General features: G+C 51.1%; 1 protein-coding gene and 1 long non-coding RNA gene across 2 annotated transcripts in view; both read left to right on the plus strand.

Annotated features, from left to right (window-relative positions):
* LOC309841656 overlaps window positions 1–27,671 on the plus strand; it is a 963,915-nt gene that overhangs the window by 359,661 nt on the left and 576,583 nt on the right. The gene's annotated exons all lie outside the window — the stretch shown is intronic.
* TRNP1 (TMF1 regulated nuclear protein 1) lies at window positions 20,430–26,662 on the plus strand. Its single transcript, XM_082684927.1, has 2 exons — window positions 20,430–21,398; window positions 25,869–26,662. Exon 1 carries the CDS (start codon window positions 20,552–20,554, stop codon window positions 21,230–21,232), a length of 681 nt encoding a protein of 226 aa, XP_082541053.1. The 5' UTR covers window positions 20,430–20,551; the 3' UTR covers window positions 21,233–21,398; window positions 25,869–26,662.

Raw genomic sequence — 27,671 nt, forward strand, 5'->3', positions numbered from 1 at the left:
AGAAAACACTTAAATTTTATCCTTACAAGAGGCTGAGATAGGCATTGTCATATTCATTTCACAGATGGGGAAACTGAGGCTCATTAAAGTCCCAAGGGCATACTGTGACAGAGCAGTACCCAGGCCTCTAGCTCCCAGTGTCGTACTCCTCCATGTGACCTCCTCCCAGCCCTCAGAGCTGTGTTTGGGCTTCTTTCTAAGCAGAAAGGCCTACTTTTCTAACCAGAGCTTCCTGAGCTCAGTTTTGCCTCTTGACTGTGACCAGGGGCCCTCATCTGTTGCTTAACTCGGTTTGATGTCTGCTTCTCTGGTCTCCTTCCTCAGCTGCCATTCAGGCTACTTGGTTGGTGACAGGCTGGGGTGGGGGGTGGGTTCTGGCTTATGCCACTGGCTGGCTGGAGATGATTAAGGAGGACAAGTCTGGGTGTAAAAGTATAAACTTGGAGTTAGATTTGTTGAATTTGATGATTTGTGAGGCACCTGGGTGGTTCAGTCATTAAGCGTCTACCTTCAGCTCAAGTCAAGATTCCAGCGTTCTGCCTCAGGCTCTCTGCTCGGCAGGAGGCCTGCTTCTCCCTCTCCCACTCCCTCTGCTTGTGTTCCTTCTCTCACCGCGTCTCTGTCAAATAAATAAATAAAATCTTTTTAAAAAAAGAATGCGAGGGTTTGTGAGATAGCCAAAAAATATCACAATTGTATATGTAGCTGGCATTCAGAGTGCTATTTGGAACCTCTAAGATGTGCAGATTGGGTCACGGGCAAGAGCAGTGGGTCAGAGGAGTGTGGATCAGGCTGCAGGGCTGTCTGCGGCCGGCTTCTGGTGTGCGTCTCCCATAGGGGCACTAGGGGGCAGCATGCAACAGTGGAAGTTGCCAGAATACTGAGCTAGGCTCTGAGTCTGAATTGAAGCTCTTGCAACCTCAGCATGTCTCATCTGAAAATGGGTTTCCTGTGAGGTAGGATAGTACGGTGGCTCAGAGTGTGAATTCTGCAGCCAGGGGGTCTGAATTTGTGTCCCTGTTCTGCCACTTGCTAGCTGTGTGACTTTGGCCAAGTTATTGAATTGATTACAACAGAGGCTGGCAGGTAGTAAATGTTAAGTAAATGATAGCTATATTATTTTAACCCCTTCTTCCCTCTCTGCCTCCCCAGCCATGCTGGGGCCAGGACTGTCTGGGACAAGGCCACCGCCCCTGAGAATAAACAGGAAAACCTGTTACTGCTGCTGCTCATGACCACCTGTTACGTGTTAGGTATCTTCTGTGCCTTATTCCATGTAATTCTCACCATCACTCAGTGAATAGGTCCCAAATCCCCATTTTATAGCTAAGAGATCAGAGGCTCAGAGATTTAAGCTGCTTGCCCAAGGTCACACAGCCAGTAAATGGTAGAGCCCAGAGTTCATTCTGAACAGAGAGCCTGAGCTCCTGCTGGGGTTCCTCTGGATACCCCAGAAATTGGGCCCTGGACGTTGTTCCAGGCCCCAGCAGAGTTGGGGAATCTGCCCTCAAGAATTTCCTTCTGTGATCAGCTCTGGTTCCGCTCACCATGTCTCTCTTGTCCAGGTAGAATTTCCTGAGATTCCGAGTAGAATAAATGGAACGGAACCAGCGAAAGGGAACCTCTCCGTGTGGAAGGGGACAGAATGGTGGAGCATGAGTGGAATTGGAAAATGGGAGCTGAAGCCATCTTGGCTCCTCTGGTTAGTCAGATGTGTCTGTACAGGTCAGACAGTTGGCCAGTGAGTTGCCTCTCCCCTTTCCTTCATTGGCCAAAGGGTGGTGTGTCCTGGAGGCTGAGAAAAACCCAGGAAGTCTGGATGTTATGCTGGGGAGTGAGGGCCAGTGAGTTGGGGTCTGGGCCGAGAGGATGACATACATAGAGATACAAAGAGATGTGCATAGGGATTCTAAGGAGCTGGGCTGTGGTGGCTTCTGGAACTCTAGGTAGACAGCTGGGTAGGAAATCCCAAGTCCACGTGACACTGGGGGATTCCTGGGGCTCCCCGGCTTCTGTTAGCACAGCTGCCAGTTGCTGGTCCTCAAGGGACCTGCAGGCCAAGGAGCCCTTCTGTACCAGGCTGAGGCAAAGGCTGTTTCTTTGGTCCTGAATTTGATTCCAGTGGAAGTATTTTCTGCAGAGTCCTTGTGTTGAAAGTATCTTCATCCAGTTCCCTGGAAATGAGGCCCGTGAGGGGAATGACCTTAGCTGAGATTGGATAGTGAATAAGCAGCAGGGCCCAGAGGGGGTGGATTCTGCTCCCATGCTGCTCTGTGCGGTGGCAAGAGAGGTCCTGCCTTTATCACCTAGTGGCTTTGTGAGCTGGGGCGAGAGGTTTCCACATCAGTAAAATCTGTTTATTCATTCCACCCTTTTCTTGTCTATCCTCCACCTCGCCCCGGTACTGCTCCCTCACTCTCTTCACACACACACACACACACACACACAGGGCATGGATACCCATGGCCAGCGCTGAGTCTTCTGGTCACTTACAGGGAACAGTCAGGGCAGGACTTATAGAGCAGTCAGCTGTGGCCACTGAACACCAGCCCTACTTTCTGGCTGTCCCCCGCAACCAACCTGGCATCCCCATTAAGCCTTCCTGGAGAGCTCCCAGCTTGAAGGCTGCCTTCCTGAGGTATCCCCAAAGGCTGCCTGAACCCCTCTGTTGCCCTTGACCTCCTCTGCTGCTTTCCCTGTTCCCAGATGGGAGCTCCAAGAGGGCAAAGTCTGGTCGAATTCATCTCTGAGTCCCCAGCACCCAGCCCAGGGCAGGGTCCAAAGGCTACAGCCAGGAGTGTTTTTAGAAGGAGTAATTGAAGGAGGCCCCTCTGACCCCTCTCCTTTCTCAGGCGCCCACGACCACCACCATCATCCTCCAAAACTGCTGATGTGGCAGAAAGAGCCCTACAGTGTGTGGGCGGGGGAGACGGTCATGCAGACCCTGGACGGACTGTCACCCCGGCCTCTTCCTGATTGTGTGAACATGGGAAATGAGCTCACTTCTCCAAGCCTCAGTTTCCTCTTCTATAGGTGGGCTTCCTGAGGGGACACATAAGCTGCGAACAGAAAGATCTAGGCAGAAAGACCCATAGCATAAAGCCCCCAAGGTGGGGATATGCTGGACATGTTCAAGAAACAGAAAGGAAGCCGGTGTCACTGGGGTGCAGTGAGCAAGGGCTCCGGAGAGACCCTGGGGTTGGGGATCGTGACGTGGCAGGCACGGCTCTACTACACAGGGCTTTGAAGGCTACGGAGGACTCTGTGTGGGGAACTGACTGGAGGGTCTTAAACAGGTGTGTGGCTTGATCGGACCCAAACCTCCAAACCTTCATTTTGGTCACTGGAGGGTGACTGGAGGCGAGGGTAAGACTGGAAGCAGGGATCTCAGTGAGGAGGCTGTGGCCGTGGTCCAGGCGAGAGATGATGGCTGTCTGGACCAGACGGGCGTCTGGAGATGTGGTGAGAAGTGGTCAGACATACGATGTATTCTGGGAATGGATTCCACAGGACTGTATGTGGAGGAGAAGGACAGAGAAGAGGCAGGATTGGGCCTTGCTTCAGTTATCTATTGCTGGGAAATAAACCATCCTAAAATGCAGTGGCTTAAAACAAGGATATATTAGTTCTGGAAAGTCTGTGGTTTGGCTGGGGTTAGCTGGCCGGTTCAGCTGGTTTCGCCTGGGGTGGCTGCTGGGGTTGCATTCAGCTGGGGGTGGCTGGGGTTGGCTTACCAAATCACCCAGGACCTCTCCTCACCTGACAGTCTAGCTGACCGTCTTACAGGGCAGCGGCTGGCTTCCGGGAGGACAGGCCCCAGTGTGCAAGTGCCTGTCGAGTCTCCCATTCACGCTTCTTGATGTCCCATTGACTAAAGCAAGTCATAAAGCCAAGCCTGGAGTCAACATGGGAGGGTGCCCACAAGGGGGCATGCATACCAGCAGACCCAGTTCATGAGAGCCACCAGTGTGACAGTTGGGCACCTCCCCCACTCACCCCGGGTTTGTGGCCTGAGGAACTGGAATTTCCTCAGGAAATTCAAGGGTAAGGGAGAAAAACCAGGGTTCAGGGGCGCCTGGGTGGCTTAGTGGGTTAAAGCCTCTGCCTTCGGCTTAGGTCATGATCCCAGGGTCCTGGGAATGAGCCCCACATCGGGCTTTCTGCTCAATGGGGAACCTGCTTCCCCCTCTCTCTCTGCCTGCCTCTCTGCCTACTTGTGATCTCTCTTTGTCAAATAAATAAAATCTTTAAACAAACAAACCGGAGTTCAACAGAAGTCCTGGGATGGTGCATTGCTCTTCCCCAGGACCTTCCAAGTGAGACACTGAGGAGGACAGGGGGCCCAGAAGACTGGCAGCAGTGGAGACACAAAGCCCTGAGGCAGGTATGGCGAGGCACAGGTTGCGTAGGTGTGAGAATCAAGGCAGAGAACGTGAAAAATGTCCAGGCCGTTCTCACTGAACAGGCATCACGAGTGCCTACTCTGTGCCTTGCCCTGGCCTGAGCACTGTGGACACAGAGAGGAATGAGACTTGGCATGTGACCTCGGGGAATGCACAGTGTGGGGGAAGACAGATCATTCCCAGAAGCGCCAATAGGACGTGAGAGGAGACGGCTTAGTGCGGCGGTGGAAGTGTGTCCAGGGTCTCAGGGGAGGGATTCCTGAGTGGTTCCCAGCGGCGGAGTACTAGAAGAATACATAGTTGGTCAGACAAGATTTGGGAGCTGGAGCAGGTGAAATCCAGCCTGGACCCCAGCCTGGGTCAACTGCCCTCTGGGTCTGACAGCGAAGGGGTGAAAGTAGACCCACAGGTGGGCTCTGGGAAGACCATCTGCAGATACTTTTCTTCCCATTTGATGGATGAGCAAACTGAGGGTCAGAGTGGGGAAGCCGTTCTACCCAGATCTGACTCCTCACATCTTGTGCTTTTTTCAACTATGTTCAATTCTTGCCAAAATCATAGGGAAGGTGTGGAAAGGACAGCTTTCTCCCGAACTCACAGGAATGCCTGGAGGGGCTGGTGTGGGAGCTGCGGCGGGGTGCCCCTCCCTGCTGTGTGTCCTAGATTTGTGCCTCCTGGAGCAGGCAGAGCCTTGTGAGGGGACATAATGGGAGGTGGTGACATAGACTGGAGATGGGCAAACCCAGACATGGAGCCCCTAGTCTGAGCAGAAAACCCCACTCTTGCCCTAAGGACCCTCCTGTGGAGTCCAGCCCTCGACCCCTCCCTCTCTGTGGAGGTGGGAGAACATGGTCTGAAGGATGAAGGATGGAGGGGAACTGTGTGGAAGTTAGGGAACAGAGGTCAGGGTCAGGGGAAGGCCTGGGGTACCTCTGGCTAGCTGGGAAGGGTCAGGGCTTATCAGGCTTAGCTCTGGGTGCTCAGGGTAGGGATGGAGGGAGGCTAGAAGCTTGGGGGCTGGTCTAGCTCAGCCTCAGCCTGAGCGACCTGGAGTTTGTCCCACTCTTCTAGGCTGGTGCCCAGAGTCCCCAGAGCTCTGCCAAGCAGAGCCACCAGCCCAGGAGCTCAATAACACAAGAGCCAGCTAGGCCCCCCAGCCGCCCCCCCTTGAGCACTGGAGCCCTGTTGCTCCTTCCCCCCAGCCTGTCTGGAGGCAGCAGGGCGGTGGCCGCTAAGTCCGGGCCCAGGCGGGGGAGGGGTGGAAGAAGACGGAGGGAAGCGGGAGGGCAGGTCCTGGCATCTGATGCACTCACAGCCAAAGCCTCTTTTCCTTGGACCCAGAGTGCTCTGCAGTGGGGCTGGAAGCCAGCCCCAAGGAGAGACTGGGAGCTGGGTGCAGGGGCAGGGGTGGGGAGTTGAGGGGGGAAGAGGGGGGTTGGGGGGAGGAGAAGGCAGAATCAGAGAAAAGCCTGGAGAAGGAGGTAGAGATAGAGAGTCTGAAAGAGAGAGAAGGGGGGGGCAGAAGCAGGTGTGGTGGGTATGAATATGGGTACATGCATTCAGGCAGGCAAGAAAATAGGCTGTTTTTATTTACATTATTTTTTAAAGATTTATTTATTTCAGATATAGAGCAAGAGCTAGCCCTGGAAGCGAGCAGGAGTGAAGCAAAGGGGGAGGGAGAGGAACAGACTCCCCCCTGAGCCCTACATGAGATCTTGACCCCAGCCAAAATCAAGAGTCAAATACTCAGTCCACTGAGCCATCATGTGCCTGAAAATAAGGTATGTTTAAAAATTTACTCAGAGGGGCATCTGGGTGGCTCAGGCGGTTAAGCATCTGCCTTGGGCTCAGGTCATGATCCTGGGGTCCTGGGGATGGACTCCCTGCTCAGCCAGCTGGATCTAGAGTCTCCAGGCCCTGGAGGGCGTGCTGGGCTGGCGCTGGCTGCTCAGCGATAGGCTGCAAAGGAGCAGGGACTCTGCTAAGGGACAGATCCCCTGACTCAGGGGCCAGAGGGACAGACAATTGCCTAGGGCTTCTAGGGACCAGAATGCGACAGCCTTCCCCATCCTTTTCTCTGGTGGGGTGGGAGTGGCAGTTCAGGTTCCCCAGTCCCCGGGAACAGGTGGGTCTAGGCCCTGGGCTCAAGGGGAGAAAATGGTATATGAGACAAATAACACACAAAATGTGTGTTAATTGACTGTTTGTGTTATTAGGAAGAAGAGTAGGCTCTTAGTAGTTAAGTTTTTGGAGAGTCAGAAATTATACATGGATTTTTTACAGCACCCCGGCCCCCACACTGTTCAAGGGCCAATTGTATATATATTTATAACTGTCTCTATATAAAAGTATATGTACCATTTAAAGAGTAAAGATAAAAGGAACATCCTGGGGGCGCCTGGGTGGCTCAGTCGGTTAAGCTTAGGGAAAAACAAAAAGGAGCATCCGGGCACCCCCAACTAGTTTAATTGGACATGTCCCTACCTTTGAAGCCCATGTATGGCCCTCTTCTGTTGCTTCCCCTTTCTCATCCTCCCAGAGAAAAATACCATCTTGAAAATGGTGTCCATCATTCCCTTAATGTTTGGGCAGATTCATCCATTGGACTCATCACCTAAGACCCATAACATTTCTAGAAGCCTATAAAAATGTTTCCTTCTGGGACACCTGGGTGGCTCAGTGAGTTAAAGCCTCTGCCTTCGGCTCAGGTCGTGATACCAGGGTCCTGGGATCGAGCCCCGCACGGGCCTCTCTGCTCAGCAGGCAGCCTGCATCTACCGCTCTCTCTCTCTCTCTCTCTGCCTGCCTCTCTCTGCCTACTTGTGATCTCTGCCTGTCAAATAAATAAATAAAATCTTTAAAAAAAATGTTTCCTTCTAAAATCAGAGATGATTGAACAAATGGGTTAACAGCGCTTTATGCTTAGGTTGCTAAGAATTTTTAACACAAATAATGAATTATCAAGTGCATTTTCTGTATAAGTTGAAGTGGTTACTTGGTTTTTCTCCACTAGCATGCTAATATGATTAATTCCACTAGTAGATTTTCTGATGTTGAATCAACCTTCCTAGAATAAGCTCAACTTAGTCATGACATGTTTATTATCTTTTGAATACATTGCTAGATTGAAGTTGCTGATATCATTGAGGGCATTAACATCTATGTTCTTAAGTAACATTGCTCTGTAATTTTTCTTTCTTATACTGTCCTTGGCTATTTTCTTTTTTAAAAGATTTGTTTATATATATATTTTTAAAAGATTTTATTTATTTATTTGACAGATAGAGATCACACGTAGGCAGAGAGAGAGGGGGGAAGCAGACTCCCGCTGAGCAGTGAGCCCCATGTGGGACTCAATCCCAGGACCCTGGGATCATGACCTGAAGGAAGAGGTTTTAACCCAATGAGCCACCAAGATGCCCCTGTTTGTTTATTTTTAGAGAGAGAGACAGAGTCCACACGTAAGTTGAGCAGGGGTAGGGGCATAGGAAGAGGGAGAGAGAGAATCTCAGGCATACACCCTGTCCCCCACTGAGCTTGGAGCCCGATGTGGGGCTCAATCTGGGGACCCTGAGATCATGACCCGAGCTGAAATCAAGAGCCAGACGTTCCATCGCTCCAACCGACTGAGTCACCCAGGCGCCCCGTCCTTGACTGTTTTTGATGTAAATTTTTATTTTTCCAGGCATTTGCTGAGTTTACCTTTGCTTCAAGTTCATTGTCATAAAATTATCTGCAATATTCCTCTGTTATCTTTTAAATTTTGGCTACTGCTACAGTTCCCTAGTCTGTTTTTCAAGTCCAACACTGTTGAATTGTGCTGCCTTCCTTTTCTTTCTTGATTTTTTTTTTTAAGATTTTATTTATTTATTTCACAGACAGAGATCACAAGTCGGCAGAGAGGCAGGTGTGGGGTGGGGGGAGCAGGCTCCTCGCCGAGCAGAGAGCCCGATGCAGGGCTCAATTCCAGGACCCTGGGATTATGACCTGAGCTGAAGGCAGAGGCTTTAACCCACTGAGCCCACCTAGGCACCCCTCTTTCTTGATTTTTGACCAGTCTTCCCAGGAATGTCTCAGTTTTGTTCCTGTATCAGTTCAGAATTAGTTTCAGCTGGAAGCAATAGACCCCCACTGTTCTACTATCCCCAGAATGAGACCTTTGTCTTAAGGTCCTCGCTGACACCCATCACCTCCCCGTTTCTGGCTGCAGGATGGGGAAAAGGAGAAAGAGCTGCTTGCCAGTTGCGTGCCCAGGCTCAGTCTTTGGGGCTCTCTCCCTCTCTCCCTTCTTCATCCCATGGTCCCACTAAAGACTGCCTATGTCTCGAGAATTTGGAATTCACATCTGCAGCCTACTCTTCTCTCTTGAGCTCCAGACATGCAAATTCAATGCCCATTAAAAATTTCCACTTGAATATCTGTCTAATAGGTATTTAGAACTCCACAGGGCCAAAATTTAACTCTCTAGGGAAGAAAAATCCAACAAAATGCTGGAACTCAAAGGGTCCCTTTCTTCTGAATGCTTCCTGATTGCAGCTTGAAACTTGATTGCAACTTGGCTCCCCCTTCCCAGAGAGAAGGTTCTGCAGCTCCTGGAATGACATCATTTGATGGAGCTCAACCAGAACTTTTTTTTTTTTTTTTAAGATGTTGTTTTTAAGGGTGCCTGGGTGGCTCAGTGGGTTAAAGCCTCTGCTTTCAGCTTAGGTCATGATCCCGGGGTCCTGGGATTGAGCCCCGCATAGGGCTCTCTGCTCAGCAGGGAGCTTGCTTCCATCTCTCTCTCTTTCTGCCTGCCTCTTTGCCTACTTGTGATCTCTGTCAAATAAATAAATACAATCTTAAAAAAAAAAACAAAGGAAAAAGAAAATAAATAGAATAACACAGAATAGATTAGACCGGGAAATAGAAGTGTCTCTCACATGTGAATAGGGTAAAGTATTGTTCATGAATCTCCCATCTGCTTACTGAATCCTATTATAAAATGTCTTATCATGTGTTGAAGTAAAAAATTTTGGTGAGGCTTTGGGTTTCAGTGGGTGCCTTTACGGCAAACACCAGCTAAAAAGGCTCTTTTATTCCTGAGGAATTGTCCTTGCTTGTCATTTCTGGCCTCTCTTATTTCCCTTACTTTGTGGGTAGCTCATTGATGCTTTACAAAAGATAATTTAAAAAATGCATCCATCGTTTTTTTTTAATTTTTAATTTTTTTTTAAAGATTTTATTTATTTATTTGACAGAGAGAGATTACAAGTAGGCAGAGAGGCAGGCAGAGAGAGAGAGGAGGAAGCAGGCTCCCTGCTGAGCAGAGAGCCGGATGCAGGACTCGATCCCAGGACCCTGAGATCATGACCTGAGCCGAAGGCAGCGGCTTAACCCACTGAGCCACCCAGGTGCCCTGCATCCATCGTTTTTTAAAGAGGATATATGGGGAAGTGTTTCTCTGCTTCCCTTTCTCCCACTTTGTTAGAAATGGAATTTCTTCCTGTGGTTCTACCCATTTCATTCCATCACCGAGTTCATTATACTCCAGGTTCACTTGCTTCCTTTGTGTTCCTCAATGGCCAAACTCTGTTCTGCAAAAAATCTTACGCGCCCTGCTCCTTGCACTTGGATTGTTTCTCCGTGGCACTTCTAAGCCTGGCTCCTTCGTATCCTTCAGGACTTCTTTATCAACCAGGATTTGTTCAATTATAACTGATAGAAACCCTAGCTCAAAATAGCTTAAGGGAAAACAAAACAAAACATTTAATAGAAAAGGCCAAGGGGTGTGCCACCTTCAGGTAGAGCTAGAATCAGGTGCTCATGTAATTTTTCCACTTATGAGGTCTCTCTGTTTCTGGGCTCGCCTGCCAGGCACCAGGCAGGTAGGCACTTCCTTTGTGGTGACAAGCTGACCTCCTGCAGCTCCAGGTCCAAAATCTGGTCAACAATTCCTGGGCAAAGAAAGTCTCTCTTCCCCAGAAGTTCTAGCAAACATCCTAGGGTTGAGTTTCGTTGGCCGGGCCAGGATCACAAGTCCGATCTGGAGATGGGCTAGGGTCAGTCCCACAAAGAACATGCGTTGAGTTTGTCAGAGAGGTTGTGTCCCTTCAAAATAAAGGCAATGTTGTCAGAAGTAGGATAAGTGAATGATGGGAAGGCAAAACCACAGCTGCTCAATCCATCATCCTTGACTCCTTGAACTAAAGGACATCCTCTTGATTACTCCCTGTCACATCCCCCTGTTTACTTCCTTCAAAGCATGCAGGTAAGCCGATCTGAAATGGTATTTGCATTGATTCCTTTGTGGCCTTCTTCTTTCCCTCTGCATCAAGAGTGCTCAGAGCACAGGCACCACGGCCCTCTTGATCACTGCTATATTCTAGCTCTTAGAGCACAGAGTAAGCACTTAATAAAGGCTTTGGGCAAGAATGAGCTTGCCAGAAAGCCATCCTCTCTTGCTTTCTTAAGCATCTTCCAAGGGGGGGTTCATGCCAGGCAGCCCGATGCCCTTCGCCACTGGATCAATCCCATCAGTGTATCAAGGTGTAGCTTCCATCTTACAGAATTCCTGTTCAACCCTAGTTTCTTGCCTGCTACCAGCCCACTTCTCTGTTTCTTTCCAAAACAAAACTTCACAGAAGAGTAGTCTACTTTTGCCAGGATGCTTCCTCACTCTCAATTTATTCAGTCACTCTCTTATTTTACCTTTTTATTACCAACCACTCCTGCTCAGGGTCCTTTGCTGGTTCCTCACCATCACCTTGACATCTAAATATGGCACCTCTGCTTCTCTCCTCTATCAGCACTTTCTCCCAAGGCCATTTATCCTGCCCCATGCTTTCAGTGCCCTCTATATGTTGATGACAAATTTAAGCCTCCAGTCCTGACTTCCAGATGTATCTATACACCTGCTTACTTATCATGGATATCCAATTTGGGTGTTATGAAATAAAAGAAGAAATAATATATATATATAGGTCTGTACTCCTAGTTCCTGGCACAGGACTCTTAAAATCCTTGCAATTTCCCAAGTGATGAGAGCATAAGAAACATCCTTTTGCTCCAATATTCAATCTTTGACCCTAGTTCCTGGCACAGAGCTCCTAGAGCCCTTGGAGTTTCCTGGGTCACAGGAGCATATTTTACTCTAATGAGGTGACCCTTGGTGGGCTCCTAGATAGCTTCAGAGAGGGGAGCAGGTTACCAGAAACACCAAGCCATGATTAGAAGCTTGAAACTTTCAGCCCCATCCAAGGAGAGAGAAACTGGGTGGCTCAGTCGGTTAAGTCTGACTTCTGCTCAGGTTATGATCTCAGGGTCCTGGAATCAAACCTCACATCAGGCCTTTTGCTCAGAGGAAAGTCTACTTCTCCCTCTCTCTCTCAGCCACTTCCTCCCTGCTGCACCCCCCCCAGCACATGCTCCCCTCCCAAATAAATAAATAACATCTTTAAAAAAATAGATCATGGGGTACCTGGGTGGCTCAGTGGGTTAAGCCTCTGCCTTCGGCTCAGGTCATGATCTCAGGGTCTTGGGGTCAGGCTCTCTCCTCAGCAGAGAGTCTGCATTCCCCCCGACCCCTCCCCCCCGTCTGCCTCTCTGCCTACTTGTGATTGCTCTTTCTGTGTCAAATAAAATCTTTTAAAAAAATAATAAATAAATAAATTGATCATACCTCCATAATGAAGGCTCCATAAATATTTCCAAAGTATGGGTTTTAGAGAGCTTTGGGTTGGTGAAAATATCCACATGGTTGGAGGACAGTACACGCTAATTTCCGGGAGACAGAAACTCCAGCGCTTGGGACCCTTCTGGATCTTGCCCTATTGTATCTCTTCTTCTTTTTCTTCTTTTTAATTTTATTTATTATTTGTCAGAGAGAGAGAGAGAGATCGAGAGAGCAAGCGCAGGCAGAGGCAGAGGGAGAAGCAGGCTCCCTGCCGAGCAAGGAGCCCAATGTGGGACTCGATCCCAGGATGCTGGAATCATGACCTGAGCCGAAGGCAGCCCCTTAACCAACTGAGCCACCCAGGCATCCCGTATCTCTTTTTCTGACTGTTCAGTGGTATCTTTCATCACATCCTTTATTATATAATAAACTGGTCAAGATAAATGTGAGCCTCACTTCTGTGAGCTAGTCTAGCAAATGACTGAATCCAAGGAGTGGCTCCTGGGAAACTCTGATTTGTCAAGTCCGTCAAGAGCTGTGGGGAACCTGAGGTCCTAGTACTTGTGACTGGGGTCTGAAGTGGAGAACAGTCTTGTGGAAAGGAGCCTTGTCCTGGGCAGTCTGGTACCAGAATTGAATCGAATTGAATCGAATTACAGGACACCCAGCTGGTGTTGGAGAATTGGTGGGTGTGGAAACTACTGGGAACTGGTAGAATTGGTAAGTGTGGGAACTATTAGAATTTACCAGAAATATATTTTTCCCTATTTTTTTTTTTAAGTTTTGCCTTCCTACATATGTAGACTGATACTTAATGGACATGATTTTACAAGTTATATTTCCATTTTCCAGCGCGCAGTAATTCAAAACTTATTCTCTGCATGCTGTGTTAATGCCACTTTTCTTTTTAAAAGATTTTATTTATTTATTTGACAGAAAGAGATCACAAGTAGATAGAGAGGCAGGCAGAGAGAGACGGGGAAGCAGGCTCCCCGCTGAGCAGAGAGCCCAATGAGGGGCTCGATCCCAGGACCCTGAGATCATGACCTGAGCTGAAGGCAAAGGCTTAACCCACTGAGCCACCCAGGCACCCCAATGCCACTTATTTCAAATAATCTTTTGCCTTTGAAAATGAGTGTATAACCCCTGTAAGATATATTTAGCTGGGCTAAAAAATGGGAAGATATAATGGGTTATTCCCATAGACCCCCTTTGTTCTTCTTTTTGTGATAAAGCAATTAACATATAGAGAAAATAAAAAGAAAAATACCTCTTGACCTTGATTTCTCCATGAAACCCTTGCTCTTTTCCATCTCAGTCAAGGGCACCACAATCCATTCTGCTGCTCTGTCCACAAACCCGGAGGGCATTCTCTGCCCTAACCCCACCCCCACTCCCACTAATCCATCGGTTCACCTCCAAATAAAGCTCAAATCCATCCTCCCTCCAACCTCTTGCCATTACTCCTGGCCTAGCCACATCCTCTTAGCTGGATTACTGCAGTAATCTTCAAACTGGTCTCCCTCATCCTCCTCCTGTTCCCTTGCAGGTCACTCTCCACACAGCAAACAGCACAATCTTTTAAAAACAAACCAGATCATGTTGATCCCCGCTTAAGCCTTTCAAAGGCTTCCCCTGCACTAATCCTCACCCTGACCTCAGCTCTGACCCCATTCTCCTATTGGTTACCAGGCACTGAGCACACCGATCTTTCTGTCTCAGGACCTTTGCACATATATTTTTTTTCCTGCTGGGAAATCTCTTTCCTTAATTCCACATGACTGACTCCTGCTCCTCTCTCAAGTCTCTGTTTAAATGTCACCTTCTAAGGAGAAGCCCTCCCTGACTCCTCTTTCTACCATGTCACAGGGTGATTCCTTGTTCATGATTTCTAGGGAAGCACTCACTGTAGATAGCATCATGGTTGAAAATAGATTCTGCAGGCAGATTGTCTGGGCTGAATCCTAGCTTGGCCACTCCTTGTGACCTTGGCCACACTTACTCAGTCAGCGTGTTCTAAAGTTTCTTCATCTATAGAATGGGGTGTGCTAAGAACAGCGGCCGCCGGGAAGATTATTTCCTGGCGCAGAGTAACCACTAGGTAAAAATTAGCAGGTATTTGCTTCCTGGCACCCTTCTTGGGTCTTAGTTATTTTGATTTCTGAAATTTAAGCTTTGGAGGATTAGGGATTGTGCTTCTTTTATTTACTGCCATGCACCTTGCCCAGCGGCCGGTTCCTAGCAGCAAGTGCTTGATTCCGTTGTTGAATGAATGCATGAACACAGATGCAATCTCACTCATGCCTTTTGGAGCTCACAGTCTGGAGATCCCAGAGTCTGACTTTGTTCTACTTACCTTTTGACACCTGGCCACTTTAGAGATGTAGAAATAGAGATCCATAAAGATCGAGTGGTTTGGGGCACCTGGGTGGCTCAGTGGGTTAAGCCGCTGCCTTCGGCTCAGGTCATGATCTCAGGGTCCTGGGATCGAGCCCCGCATTGGGCTCTCTGCTCAGCGGGGAGCCTGCTTCCTCCTTTCTCTCTGCCTCTGCCTACTTGTGATCTCTCTCAAATAAATAATAAAATCTTAAAAAAAAAAAAAAAAGATCGAGTGGTTTGAGCAGAACTTTGAGGAGGGAGGGGTAGTGCTCTTCCCAACTTCCCAGAAGGAAGTAACATTTCTATTTGTCAGAAATGTGATGGAGCCCCAAATGCATGTGCCCTGATACAGGGAAGACATTTGGGTTCGAAGCCAATGGCCAAGAAAGAATTCTTGAGACATATTTGGTGCCAAAAGGTGGTTTTATTAAAGCAGAGGGACAGGAACTGTGGGCAGAAAGAGCTGCACTGGGGTCATGAGGAGTGGCCTTTTACATGCTTTCAAGTTAGGAGGGGGTTAGGGATAGTGTAAGCCTCCCAGGTATTTTGGAAACAAGGTTTCCAGGATCCTGGCGGTTGGGGGAGCTCGGGGGCTAGCTATTTTTGGGAAAGGTCATTTATTACTGTTTAGTAAAAGCTGAGTCATGAGACTCTTCAGATGTATATCAGTGGGTCATATGCTTGGAAGATGTTTATATCCTGGCATATATCCTGGGGTGGAGGAGAGTAGAGATAAAGGAATTTCCAAAAGAATTTTTTTTTTTTAAAGATTTATTTATTTATTTATTTGACAGACAGAGATCACAAGTAGGCAGAGAGGCAGGCAGAGAGAGAGAGGAGGAAGCAGGCTCCCTGCTGAGCAGAGAGCCCGATGGGGGGCTCGATCCCAGGACCCTAGGATCATGACCTGGGCCGAAGGCAGCGGCTTAACCCACTGAGCCATCCAGGCGCCCGCCAAAAGAATTTTTTAAAAATACTTTGTTTATTTATTTGAGAGAGAGAGTGAGTGAGAGTGCACAAACTAGGGAAGGGTAGAGGGAGAGGGAGAGTAGGCTCCCGCTGAGCAGGGAGCCTGATGCAGGACTCCATCCCAGAACCCTGGGATCATTGCCTGAACTAAAGGCAGATGCTTAGCCAACTGAGCCACCCAGGCACCTCCCCCAAAGGAATTTGTATATGTTGGAGTAGATTTACAGGATCCTGGAGGGTTGGGCTAAGATTGCCTTTTGTCCTTAGCAAAGTATTAACGTGGAGGAAGTTGAGTCCCTAGAGGAAGACAGTGCACTGTTTGAAGGACTTGTCAATGGGCTGTAGGTAGTAAGGAAATTTAATCATTTTTCTTCTCCCTTTGTTTCCCACATCAGACCTGTTGCATCCACTGTGATCACAAGTCATAGCCTTTTTTTTTTTTTTTAAGATTTTATTTATTGATTTGACACAGAGAGAAAGAGATCACAAGTAGGCAGAGAGGCAGGCAGAGAGAGGCGGGGGGGAAGCAGGCTTCCTGCCAAGCAGAGAGCCCAATGCGGGGCTCGATCCCAGGAACCTGAGATCATGACTTGAGCCGAAGGCAGAGGCTTTAACCCACTGAGCCACCCAGGTGCCCCAAGTCATAGCCTTTTATTCTAGGAATACAAACCAGGGCAAAATTTTCATCACAAGAGAAATGAAAAACAAAGAATCTGTGAGCTTTCAGGAGAGAGCAGCAGGGTGAGTTGCACCGTTGTGGACTGAAACAGAACTGACACTGGACTTGTGCCTTCCTGGAAAAGAGGTCCAGTCCCCAGTCCAAATAATTGCCACCTTCCAGACATTTTCTTCATGCTACATCTAGGAATCTGGAGGCCTCATTTTCTGATTGTGCGAAGAGAGGCTTAGAATGATGGGACTTGCTCAAGGCCTTGTGACTTAAAGCCAAGACTCCTTTAAGCCCTAATTAATATGAAAGCTCTTAACATGAGAATGGAGAGAAGAAGGAGGTGAGTAGGAGGGAGGAGATGGAGAAGGAGGTGTCACATGCTCCTTGGCAGGCTGGGGAACTGACAGGTGTGGGGCAACCAGAAACCTTTCAGGGAGGGTAGGGGAGTCTGTTGAGGAAAGAGGAGATGGAGGCCGGGGCCTAGCTGGTTTATTTTCAGAGCTGCTATCTTTGTCTGCATCTGCTAAATTATTAAACGGATATCACATCCTAGGGGGTGCCAGGCCAGGTTGCCAGGAAGAGACTGAAAAGGAGGGGCTGCATCTCTTGGTGAGGCCTCGAATCTTCTAGGCTGAGACTGGGATGCCAGCAGACTCCTCAGACCTCGACCTCCTGCCCCACTCTACTCTCAGCTGATGCAGGGGAATCCTGTCTTGGGCCCTAGCTTCTGTCAGGATCTGTCTCTCTCCACTGGCTTCTGTCTTGGTAGGAGCGTGGATATAATAATGGACAGGACTGGGTGCCCGGGTGGCTCAGTGGGTTAAAGCCTCTGCCTTCAGCTCAGGTCATGATTTCAGCCCCACACTGGGCTCTCTGCTCAGCGGGGAGCCTGCTTCCTCCTCTCTCTCTGCCTGTCTCTCTGCCTACTTGTGATCTCTGTCTGTCAAATAAATAAATAAAATCTTTAAAAAAAAATAATGGACTGGACTCTAGAGCTGCCTCTTCTCTTTACTGTCTCTGAATCAGACCACAGACAGATATGACCAGCTCGTGGGACCTTGGACAAATCCTTGCATCTGTGTCCTTGTCAGTGCTGGGGGTATGGGTCCAGTACATTCCCTAGAGCCTGAAGGTCACAGAGAAGAAGTACCTTTCTCAGGGCTGCATAGCTGGGAACAGACTGAGCTTCAATTCAGACTGAAGTCTCTCTGATTCCAGATGCCTTTCCCCTCCCTCCCTAATTCTTTTAATTTAATATGTTCTTTCTCATTTTTTCTATAAAAGGAATGTATAACTTTTATAAGATCAGAAAAGCCAGTAATCATTATAGTTTAAAAACCTGTTCCCTAATTCCAGATGTCATGTTTGCCAGGCTGGCTGTGTCCTTACAGGTGGTTGCTTATGGCCCCGTCCACTCCCAGGCGCAGAAGTGCAGGCCAGTTAAGGACTCCGGGAAGGAAGCTGGCAGGTGCCAAAGGTCTCTCACCTCTGGTCCTTTATACACAGTTTTCCTTCCTCTCTTCCTGTCCCCGCCCCCACACCCATCTGGTCATCTCTAGATTTGACTCATCCTCTGGGTCTCAGTTTAAATATCATCTCCTACAGGGAACTCTCCTGAACCCCTCCCCATCCAGCTGGGCTCAGTGTTTGTTCTATGTCCCCATAGTCTCTGTGTCTGCCCCCATCCCAGTAGATATCTCACTGAAATGCCATCACCCGGTTGTGTCCCCTCGACTAGACTGTGTGTCCCCTAAGAGCAGATCCCCATCTGATCATGGCTGTACCTCCAGCAGTCAGCCTGACAAAGAGATAATGATTAATTTTTTTTAAAAGATTTTATTTATATATTTAACAGAGATCATAAGCAGGCAGAGAGGCAGGCAGAGAGAGAGAAAGAGGAGGAGGAAGCAGGCTCCCGGCTGAGCAGAGAGCCTGATGTGGGGCTCAATCCCAGGACCCTGGGATCATGACCTGAGCCGAAGGCAGAGGCTTTAACCCACTGAGCCACCCAGGCACCCCGATAATAATTAAATTTTTTTAAAAATTTTTATTTATTTACTTGAGAGAGGGAGAGGGAGCACAAGGGGGCAGGACAGAAGGAGAATCAGAGCCTAAAGCTGGTAATCCCAGGACTCTGGGCAAAAGGTAGACATTTAACCAACTGAGCCTCCCAGGTGCCCCTCAAATTTGTTGAATGAGAGGGAGGGAGGAAGGAAGGGGGGAGGGAGGAAGGAAAGAAAGAAGGGAAAGAGGTTTCTACATTCTTAACAAGCTCTGCCCTTGCATTATTTTTCAACTCAAATAAACACTTATTGACTGGCTCTCTACTTAACTTGAGGTGATTCTAGTGATAAGCAAAATTGACCTAGGGAGAGAAACTATTGAACAAGTAAACAAATATATAAACATAACCTGCAGGAAGTGCCATAGAGAATAGGAACATGGGACAGATCAGAATTATAGGGAGGTGAAGGATGACTTTGGAGTGGGTCAGATCCACGTTTGAATTTGTTCTTGGCCACTCATCTGCTGTTTGGTCTTGGGCAAACCTCTTCACTTCCCTGGGCTTTGGTTTCTTTTTCTTTCTTTCTTTTATTTTTTTTTTTAAGATTTTATTTATTTATTTGACAGAGATCACAAGTAGGCAGAGAGGCAGGCAGAGAGAGAGGAAGGGAAGCAGGCTCCAGCTGAGCAGAGAGCCCGATGCGGAGCTCAGTCCCAGGACCCTGGGATCATCACCTGAGCCGAAGGCAGAGGCTTTAACCCACTGAGTCACCCAGGCACCCCTGGGCTTTGGTTTCTTATCAGGAAGAAGATGTTGCTGATGCCTGTCTCTAGGGGATGCCATGAGGATATAGAGAACATTCATCCATTCAATAAATATGGGTTGATTATCTCCTATTGAGAGAAACAACTTGCCCAATGGGCAATCTGTATGGGGTTTGAACTCAGGTCTGGCTGGGTCTTTGGATCTGGGTGATGATGGGGGGCAAATTATAGTCTTATTCCCCTTGATTTGTCCCCCAGAAGTTGGGAGCAGTGATCTGTCTGATGATGAGCTAAGCTTTCTCACGCACAAGTGCCCCTCACTCAGTCTAAGGCACCTGAAAATAGTAAGAGAACACAGGAGCACAGGAGGGTCCTCCATCCTCCTCCTCCTCCACAGGAAATCCTCCTCCTCCACATCAAGTGAGTGCTGCTCCCCCATGAGCTTCCTCTTCAGGCTGGGGCAGTAGTCACACTGGTTACACCTTTTTGGCAAGTCCTCCTGAGTCTAAGGTTTGCTGGGATTCTTCCCAGTCAGTCTCAGAACTGGTTCCTGGCCCTCCAGCCCCTGCCCCACCAACAACAGACACCTCCCATCTCTCATGGCATCTTGGAGTGGATAGAAACTGAGGCAGGGCCATGGTGTCTGGGCCAGTGTTTGGAGGTGGTAGGGCAGGGTCTCCTCTAGTTCAGAGAAAAATGGGCTGGGCTCAGTTCTACTGTTTTACCAGGATGACTAAAGTCCCATTTAAGGAGGGTCTTATCTGAGTTCCCAGAGAGCATGAATGGTCCAGTTGGTCCCATTCAGTGGTCCAGATTCAGCCACTGACTTGCAATGTGGTCCCCGGCAAGGCACCTCTGTACCTTCTGTGTCTGTTTCCCTCCTCTATTTCTAGATGTGGGGATGCCTACCTACTGGGAGGAGCAAAAAGGAACAAGGGCACAGAAAGAATTTTGCACACCGTTGGGTCTGGGGCTCCTTTGAGAAAGCCGCGCCAGGCTCAGCGGCTGCGCTGTGGTTTGTTCTGCAAGGGCTTCCTCGGTGGGGACCCAACCCGGCCAGATCTCCATCTGAACGCCCGGTCACACCGCTCTACATTAACCTCTTCACTGACCCAGGGAGATTGGAGATGAGGTCCTGGAGAGACCTGTGGCCCAAAAACCGATTCGGCCAAGCGGCAGGGTGCGGTTCGGGAAGGAGGACTGCGCAAGGAGTCAGGTCCCTAGAGTTCTAGTCCAGACTCTCACTGGCACACAATGTGGCCTTAGGCACCCCCGCGCCCGACCTTTCGCTGCGAAAGTCAGCCACTGACTTGCTACTGGAGTCCATTATTTCTAAGCATCAACTGCCAGAGCTTATGACTCAGGGACTAGACCAGAGAATATGCGTTCCTCTTTCTACCCTAAATTAGGGGGGAGGTGGATGGGGACTGGGTGCCCCAGCTAGACAGAGCGGGACAGAGGACCAGGGACCCGAAGGGTTAGGGCGGTGTCCTGAGAAGGCGGGGCCGGGGAGGCGGGCTCAGGCACGCCAGTCTCTGATTGGCTGTGTTGCCCTTCGCTCCGCCCCGTGCTCTATAAGACGCACCCGCGGCTCGCGCGGGGGCTGCCGCGGCATCTCTCTCGCGTGCGCGGCTTCAGTCCTCCCCTTCGCGGGGGCAGCTGGCCTGACCCGAGGACAGACAGCAACAGACCGCCGGGGGGCGGGGGATGCCGGGCTGCCGCATCAGCGCCTGCGGCCCGGGGGCCCAGGAAGGGACCGCGGAACCGGGGTCCCCGCCGCCGCCGCCCCGGGAGCTCGTGTCGTCCCCTCAGCCCCCGCCCCCATCTCCGACCTTGACTCCGACCCCGGCTTCGGTCTCGGCGCCGGCCGACTCAGCCCCGGCGTGGGCGGGCTCTGCAGAGGGGCAGGAGCTGCAGCGCTGGCGCCAGGGCGCTAACGGGGGCGCGGGGGCTACCGCGCCGGCAGGGGGCGCGGCGGCGGCGGGGGCAGCCGGGGGCCGAGCGCTGGAGCTGGCGGAAGCGCGCCGGCGACTGCTGGAGGTGGAGGGCCGCAGGCGCCTGGTGTCGGAGCTGGAGAGCCGTGTGCTGCAGCTGCACCGCGTCTTCTTGGCGGCCGAGCTGCGCCTGGCGCACCGCGCCGAGAGCCTGGGCCGCCTGAGCGGCGGCGTGGCGCAAGCCGAGCTCTACCTGGCAGCGCACGGCTCGCGCCTCAAGAAGGGCCCGCGCCGCGGCCGCCGGGGCCGCCCGCCTGCGCTGCTCGCCTCGGCGTTAGGCCTGGGAGGCTGCGTGCCCTGGGGTGCTGGGCGCCTGCGGCGGGGCCACGGCCCGGAGCCCGACTCGCCCTTCCGCCGAAGCCCGCCCCGCGGCCCCGCTTCCCCCCAGCGCTGACCTCAGCGTCGGGGGCCCTGGCCACTCCCGACAGGCCATCGCCGAGGGGCCGGCCGACAGATTGGGACGTCCGCTGGATGGACGGCGTCACCGACGCGGATGGACGGACTGACGGACCCCAGGAAGACACAGTCGGGGGGCCAGGGGCCCAGTAAAGGAGGCTGAGGTGCGGTCTGAGCGGCTAGTGCATCTGAGGGGGCGGGGCGGGGTGGTACCGGGCCCCGGATCTCCCTTCCCTGGGGCTTCTGGAGTCTTCTGGGTCCCCAGTAAAGCTGGCCACTTTGTAACGGCCTCTCCCAGTCCTCCCGGGGGGTGAGGTGGTAGCACCAAGTCCCCATTATAGAGTTGGGGAAATTGAAGATGCTCAGATTCCAAGAGGGGTTTGCCCGCAAACTTTTATTACCAGTCGGAGCCTGCTGCACTGACCCAGGCCTCCTCCCCTCCGCTCCCCTCCCCGCCGCCCTCCCCCACCAACCCGCTTTGCCTTTCCTGGGTCCCTTGTGGCTCTAAGAAGAGTCTTGCCCTTGAGACTGCTGCTTTCTGGCACTGCCCAGCTCCACACCTTCGGGGAGGACAGAATAAACAGGTCCCAAAATGGGGTGGGGTGCTGGGCCAGCGATGTACCACTGAATTCTCTCCTAAGCCCCTGTTTCCCATTTGGAGGGGGTGGCTTCTCAGAGAGGTTATGGATTTGTTTCCATCATACTTAGGCCCTTCCACTTCTAGGAGACAGATCTTGTCTCATTGTCTCAAGCAGTTTTGCCAAAAGTAACTTAGATGACCAGGGTGGGGTATTTGGTAACTACCAAAGGCCTCACCTGCTCTCCTAGGGGACCCCCTCCCAACCTGTCTCTAAGATGGCTTTGCCAGGGATGGAGCCAGGTTACAACCTTTAACAGGCCCCAAGAGGGCAGGTATGTCATTTGCTTCTAGAAAGGGGGGGGGGGCCTTAAAGGGCCAGACCTGAAATGAGATTGACTTCTTTTCCTGTCCACATGCCCTTCAGGAACCCCCTCCCCCCCTTCCTTCCCAGCTATGAATTGCCTGGCTGCTGCTTTGCCGCTCATCACCTGATTGGACTGCAGCCTCCCTTGTCAGCCTGTGAAGTGGTTGTCCTCAGCTCTGGGAAGGGCTGTAGTGAGGTTAACACAGGGAGAGGTCTGTCTTCTTCCCCCTTAAGTCACAGGAGGAATGGTTTATTCTTTCAAATCACACCTAGAAACAGGCACTGCTTTTGCTGCTGGAGCTAGGAACTAATTTAAAGTCCTCATTTTACAGAGTGGCAAGGTCACATGCCAGCACTGGACAGAACTAGGTCCCAGGCCTGTGTGTGTCTTCCCCATGGTGTTTCCTTCCTGCCCAGGGGCAGGGGCTACAGGGAGCTGGTGTCCAGCCTGTCTGCTGTGAGACCTAGAACAACTCTGCCTCCTCTCTGGGTCAGATTCCTCAGTCCCTCTCTGGACATAGCTGTCCTTCCTCATGTCAGGGCTTGGGAATAGGGGAGAGGGGGTAGGATGAGAATGTCAGAGTCCTAGGAATCTGGTTTAATCTTAGAGTCTTGAGGGTCAGTGCACTGCTATGAAAGGCAGACCCCGGGGGGCCCTCACCTGACTCTCTTTAGCCCTTCCTTTTCCTCTCTTTGGGTACAAACTTTGGGGCTGGTTTCTAACATCCAGGCCTTTCCAAACCTCATTCTTAGCTGGAGTAGGGAAGTCCAGGAGGAGGTCTCAAGGAGTCTGAGAGAGCATGGGGACCAGGAGAGCAATGAGGGGCCCTGGCATCCTCTGGCCTCTGTGAAGAGGGAGAACCTTCTAAAACTACTCAGTTCATTCAGGGTCTAAGGGCCCAGAGAGAACAAGGACTTCTTGGAGGTGACAGCGAGGAGCTCCAGCTGCAGTGCTGGGCTGCAGCCAGGACTGGTGGTTTTCTGCGTTGTACGGGAGAGGGACGCTTAGTCCAGAGAAGCTTTTAGCTAGTGGTGTAAAGTGCTCTGTGCCATCAGTGTTGCCTTTCTCTGGGATTTAGCATCATCAGCTTTGTCCTGATTTGGAGAGGGGGTGGGGAATGAGGGATTAGAGACAGCTCTTGATGGAGAAAGTGATGCATGTGTGTGGGAGATGGAGATTCATCCTAGTGTCACAGGCAGCCCTGTCCCCCTCCCCTCTTCTAGATGTTCCACTGCCTTTCACCAAGGGCCTTGACCTGGGGAATACAGTGTTCAGTGACTTGAACCTCAGCTCATGGTTCAGTGCTCTGCCCACTACTCCTCAGCCAACTAACAAAAGTCATTTTCCCACCCCTGTCTGAGCCTCCCAACCCCCTCAGTCAACAAGCACTGGTATCTACTCAGTCCAGGGGCTCAGGAAGGGGCACGGATTTCAGAGGGTCTTTGCTTTTTTAAGGGTTCCAGGCTTCATCTAGGCAGCCTTCCCTGGGAATCACTATCCCAGGGGACCCTCTGGGGCTGGGCAATTTGTGTTGTTAGAGGGCTATTTTTAGGCCTTCACAAATAACTATAGCCCCTGGGTCTGGAGACTGACACCCCTCTTGCCCACCCCACCTCCGGAATACTTTCTTGATGGCCCCAGCGTTGGGGGTCTTAAGAATTTCCATGATCAGCAGGGAATCTGGGGTTTCAGCAAGGGGAAATGAGAACGGGAGCCAGCTTTTGGGGCTGAGAGAGTGTTCAGTGTTCTAGAACTTGGCCCCTCCCCTGGATGAGCCCTTCCCTTTTTTGGAGGGCCTTAGCCCAGTGAAGGCGTCTCTGGGCGGTGCCACCAGAGGGCAGTGTGGGGCTGTTTCCCGGGGCTTGGGGGCTTGGGGGTGTGGCCTGGATCAGGCTTGGTCCCCGGGGTCCCCACCCCCAACTGGCCCTCTCCGGTCCTGCCTAGCCTTCCTAGGCCTGGAGTTAAGGCTCTGGCAGAATGAGCGGGGCGTGGCAGTCGTTCGGAGAAGAGACTAATGTTGGGCCTGTGGTTGGGACCCGCCCCGGACTTCAGGAGGAAGGTTCATCAAGAAAGACTTTCCTGGAAAAAAGGTTGCCCCTGTTGGTGGTCTCCGTCTGATTTGTTACACTAATAATTGATCAGAATGCATTCTGCAGCTATCTGGGGACCACGGTGACTTCCTAGAGATCAGGCTTAAACAGGTGACAACTGTGGTGCTCCAAACCTGTAGAGGGCAGTCTCACCGAGGCTTCCGCCTCTGCACCCCCCACTCACCCCCCACCCCCAGCCGCCCTCGCCAGGTCCCTAGAGAAAACCCAATAGCCCAGCCTTCTCAGAGATAAAAGAGAGGCTCTTGCTTTACAGCCAGGGGAAAGGGGAAAGTCGGAAATCTCCATCCTATTTCTTCCTGCATTAGCGCTTGACTGAAGCCTGGCCAGATTCCTTGGTTCTGGAATATATTACCCATCTCCATGCTAGGTACTGTGCTGAGCACTTTATCTGTTTTATTCCTCCTAGCTACTCTGAAAAGTAGGGGTTACTATCCCCATTTCCATGGATGAGGAAACTGAGGATCAGGTAGGGCAGATGACTTGCCTAAGGACCTAGAACCTGTAAATGAAGGGTCCTTTAAACATTATGTGGCTTTTCATTTACCAGGATAGTAAGGGCTCCATTTGCGGGGCTTTCTGGGCTCTTACCCTTTATGTCTAAATACCATGGCCCCTGGTCCTCAGATCTGGGAGGGATGTAATGAAATGCTGGAAGGGTGGCAGAAGGTGTATCCCCCTCCCCAATCACCACCGCCAAGGTCTGGGCACATACCCAGAAGCTGGCTCCTGTCCCTGGTTGTCTGGGCTCTGGGGGGTGAGTCAGGTTGAGTCAGCACACCTAGCTTCAGGCAAGGGCAGGCCAATGATGCTCAGGGCCTGGGCTTGCCTGGAGGGCTACCTCCTCTCCCTCCACACCTGGCTGGAAGGTTTGATGCCAAGGAGAGTAGAGAGCCTGGGATGGCAGGGGAGAAGGGTGACAGGCTCCATGGTGAGGGCAGAAAGCACCCCGAGCTTGGAATAAGATAGATCTGGGATTCAGTGTTTGCCTATAACTTCTCAGCTGGAAGAAGTTGGACAAATGACTTCCCTTCTCTGGGCCAGTTGTGTGTGTATGTGTGTTTTATTGGGGAGCTGGAGAGAGGATAACTCCTGACTGCTGAATGAGAGGTCACACTAAGCACATAGTGGAGATTCATAAATGTTTGATAGAGGCAATCTGCCTAGCCCAGGAGAGGCTGCTAGGGCAGAGACCCCAGGCGTCGCTTTGGGGCTTTGCTTTCCCGATTGCCATATCAGGAATCCCTGGAATGATCCCCCCCCCCCCCCCCCCCCCGCCCCGTGGGCCTTGGGGGAACTCCATAAGGAGGAGGAGGGGCAGGCTTTTCTTCCCAGGAACATTCCATTCCAGCTGCTCAGACCCGTGGGGATCTCAGCCAAGGAAAAAGGCCCAAGGGAACCTCTTCTTACCCCAGGAGCCCCCACCTCTTCCAGGACAGGAGCCATGGAGCCCTGCTCCATAATATTATCCTGTACCTTGTCTCCACAGTGGGCCCTCTTGACGCAGATGTTGAAGGGTTTGGGTGGGGCTGGTCACTGTGGGAAGGAGGTAATTAAAGCTCTTGAAATTATTCTTTCCAGCTCCTCCCAGTTCCTCAGAACCACCACTCTACGGATCTGGACTCCTGGATTGAGCTCCTGCCGTGGGCATCTCCTTCAGGAAGACGTCCCACAACCCTACCCAACGGAATTGATCCCATACAATCTTGGCACTGTCCTCCCTTCACAGACGCCTTGCACTTAACAGTGGCAAGGTGTTGGGTTCTGGGGAAAGGTTCCTGTACTCTGAGTTTCCTTAATAAGCCACATTTGATTTTGGCTGACACTATATGCTTGGAAATGTCATGACAGGTCCTCTGAGATGCAATCAGATTATTTAAGAAAGCAGCAAACATTTCTAATGTGAACATGAAAAGGATTTCTTTTTTAAATATAGTCGTTGTTCTTCAGTCACAGTGCAGCTGGGGTCTGCATTTTGGTCAATGTCATGGCTTCTCACTCTAACAATGCCGGGAGGCCTATTTGAGAGGAAACGTTGGTCTGAGAAATCCCTGCTTCCTTCCCCCACTGTCCTTGTCCTCTCTGACTAGGGAGTGGCTGTGGACTCTCAGAAAAATGGCCTGCTGCTGGCTCAGGGGGAGGGGCACCTCTTCCTCAGAGAGACACAGTGGCAACGGCAGCGTAAAAATTGGAAGTAACGTTTAAAATGAAAAAAGGGAGCATATTTATTCAAATATCCTGATAAAAAAGGGAAGGGGGGGCACATTTACTCACACACAACCCATAACTTGTATTATTCGCGAAATGAATGTCTCTTGAATCAGTCTCCTGATTTATACATTCAGGAAGAATAAATTTCAATAATGTGAGACAAAGGCATGTGATTTTGAGGTTTGCTTTGCAAGTGTCCCTACTGCCTTTCCTTTCTATGTGTCTCTCATGACTCTTTAGGTTAGCGGTTCCTTGAGGCAATCTGGCCCTGTTGACTGACTGCAGACTGCTTTCCCCCTGGATCAGGCTCTGGGCTGACCCTCTCCAGGAAGTCTCCCCCAGTGAAGGGTGGGATGAGGAAGCTGGGGGAGGGGACTGGGACCCACGCAGGAAGGTGGCACCCGTCTGTGATGACAGGGCAGTGTGGTCCGTGAAAGATTGTGTGTGACTGTGCTGGTGACCACAAGGGCCTGTTTGTCCTGTCAGGGCCCCAGCAGGAGGCAGGGCACCCTCAAACTGGGAAGAGATTTCAAAAGGGATTATTTCCAAAAATGTGGTCTTAAGAAAGGCGCAAGGGATGATGGTGCAGCTCTCCAGGGCTGGCAACAGTGGGGAGCCTTTACGGTGAGGAGGGAGGGCACGGGACTGAGCGTGTAGCTGTGTGGGGAGCGCCCCTGATGGGGAGCAATGGCCTTTGGTTGAGAGATGCAGCCAAGCATGGCAGCCTGGTGGGGAGGAAACAGGCGGAATAAACACCCCATTCTCCTTTCAGTCTCCTGCCTGGGCCTCTCACTGGCCGAAGGCAACAGGAAGGCTGAGAACAAGGGAGTCATTGACGCACAGTCCACAGAGGTCAGCCTCCCGGGCTCCGAGCTTGGTGAAGGGTGGAGAGCTTGGGGCTGGAGGGGCCAACTCATCATATCGCTGCCTGAGGGCATGTCTTCTGCTCCCCAAAGTTCACAGTGGTGCCTCTTCTCCGTTTGGAGCGCCCCCACCCTCCGTGGCCCATAGGGGCAGGTGAACTGTGGCTGGGGAGCCCTGTGGGGTGATGGGGGTGGGCTTTCCTCCCCCAGCTTTCCCCTCTCTGGCTCTGATTCCTAGTTCTGGATTTCCGCCTGTCCTGGCGTCTGAGGTGGCTGCGGGAACTGTCCATGAGAGAACAATGCCAGCCAC

The sequence above is a fragment of the Mustela nivalis genome, assembly GCF_964662115.1.
Source record: "Mustela nivalis genome assembly, chromosome: 10".
Classification (NCBI taxonomy): domain Eukaryota; kingdom Metazoa; phylum Chordata; class Mammalia; order Carnivora; family Mustelidae; genus Mustela; species Mustela nivalis.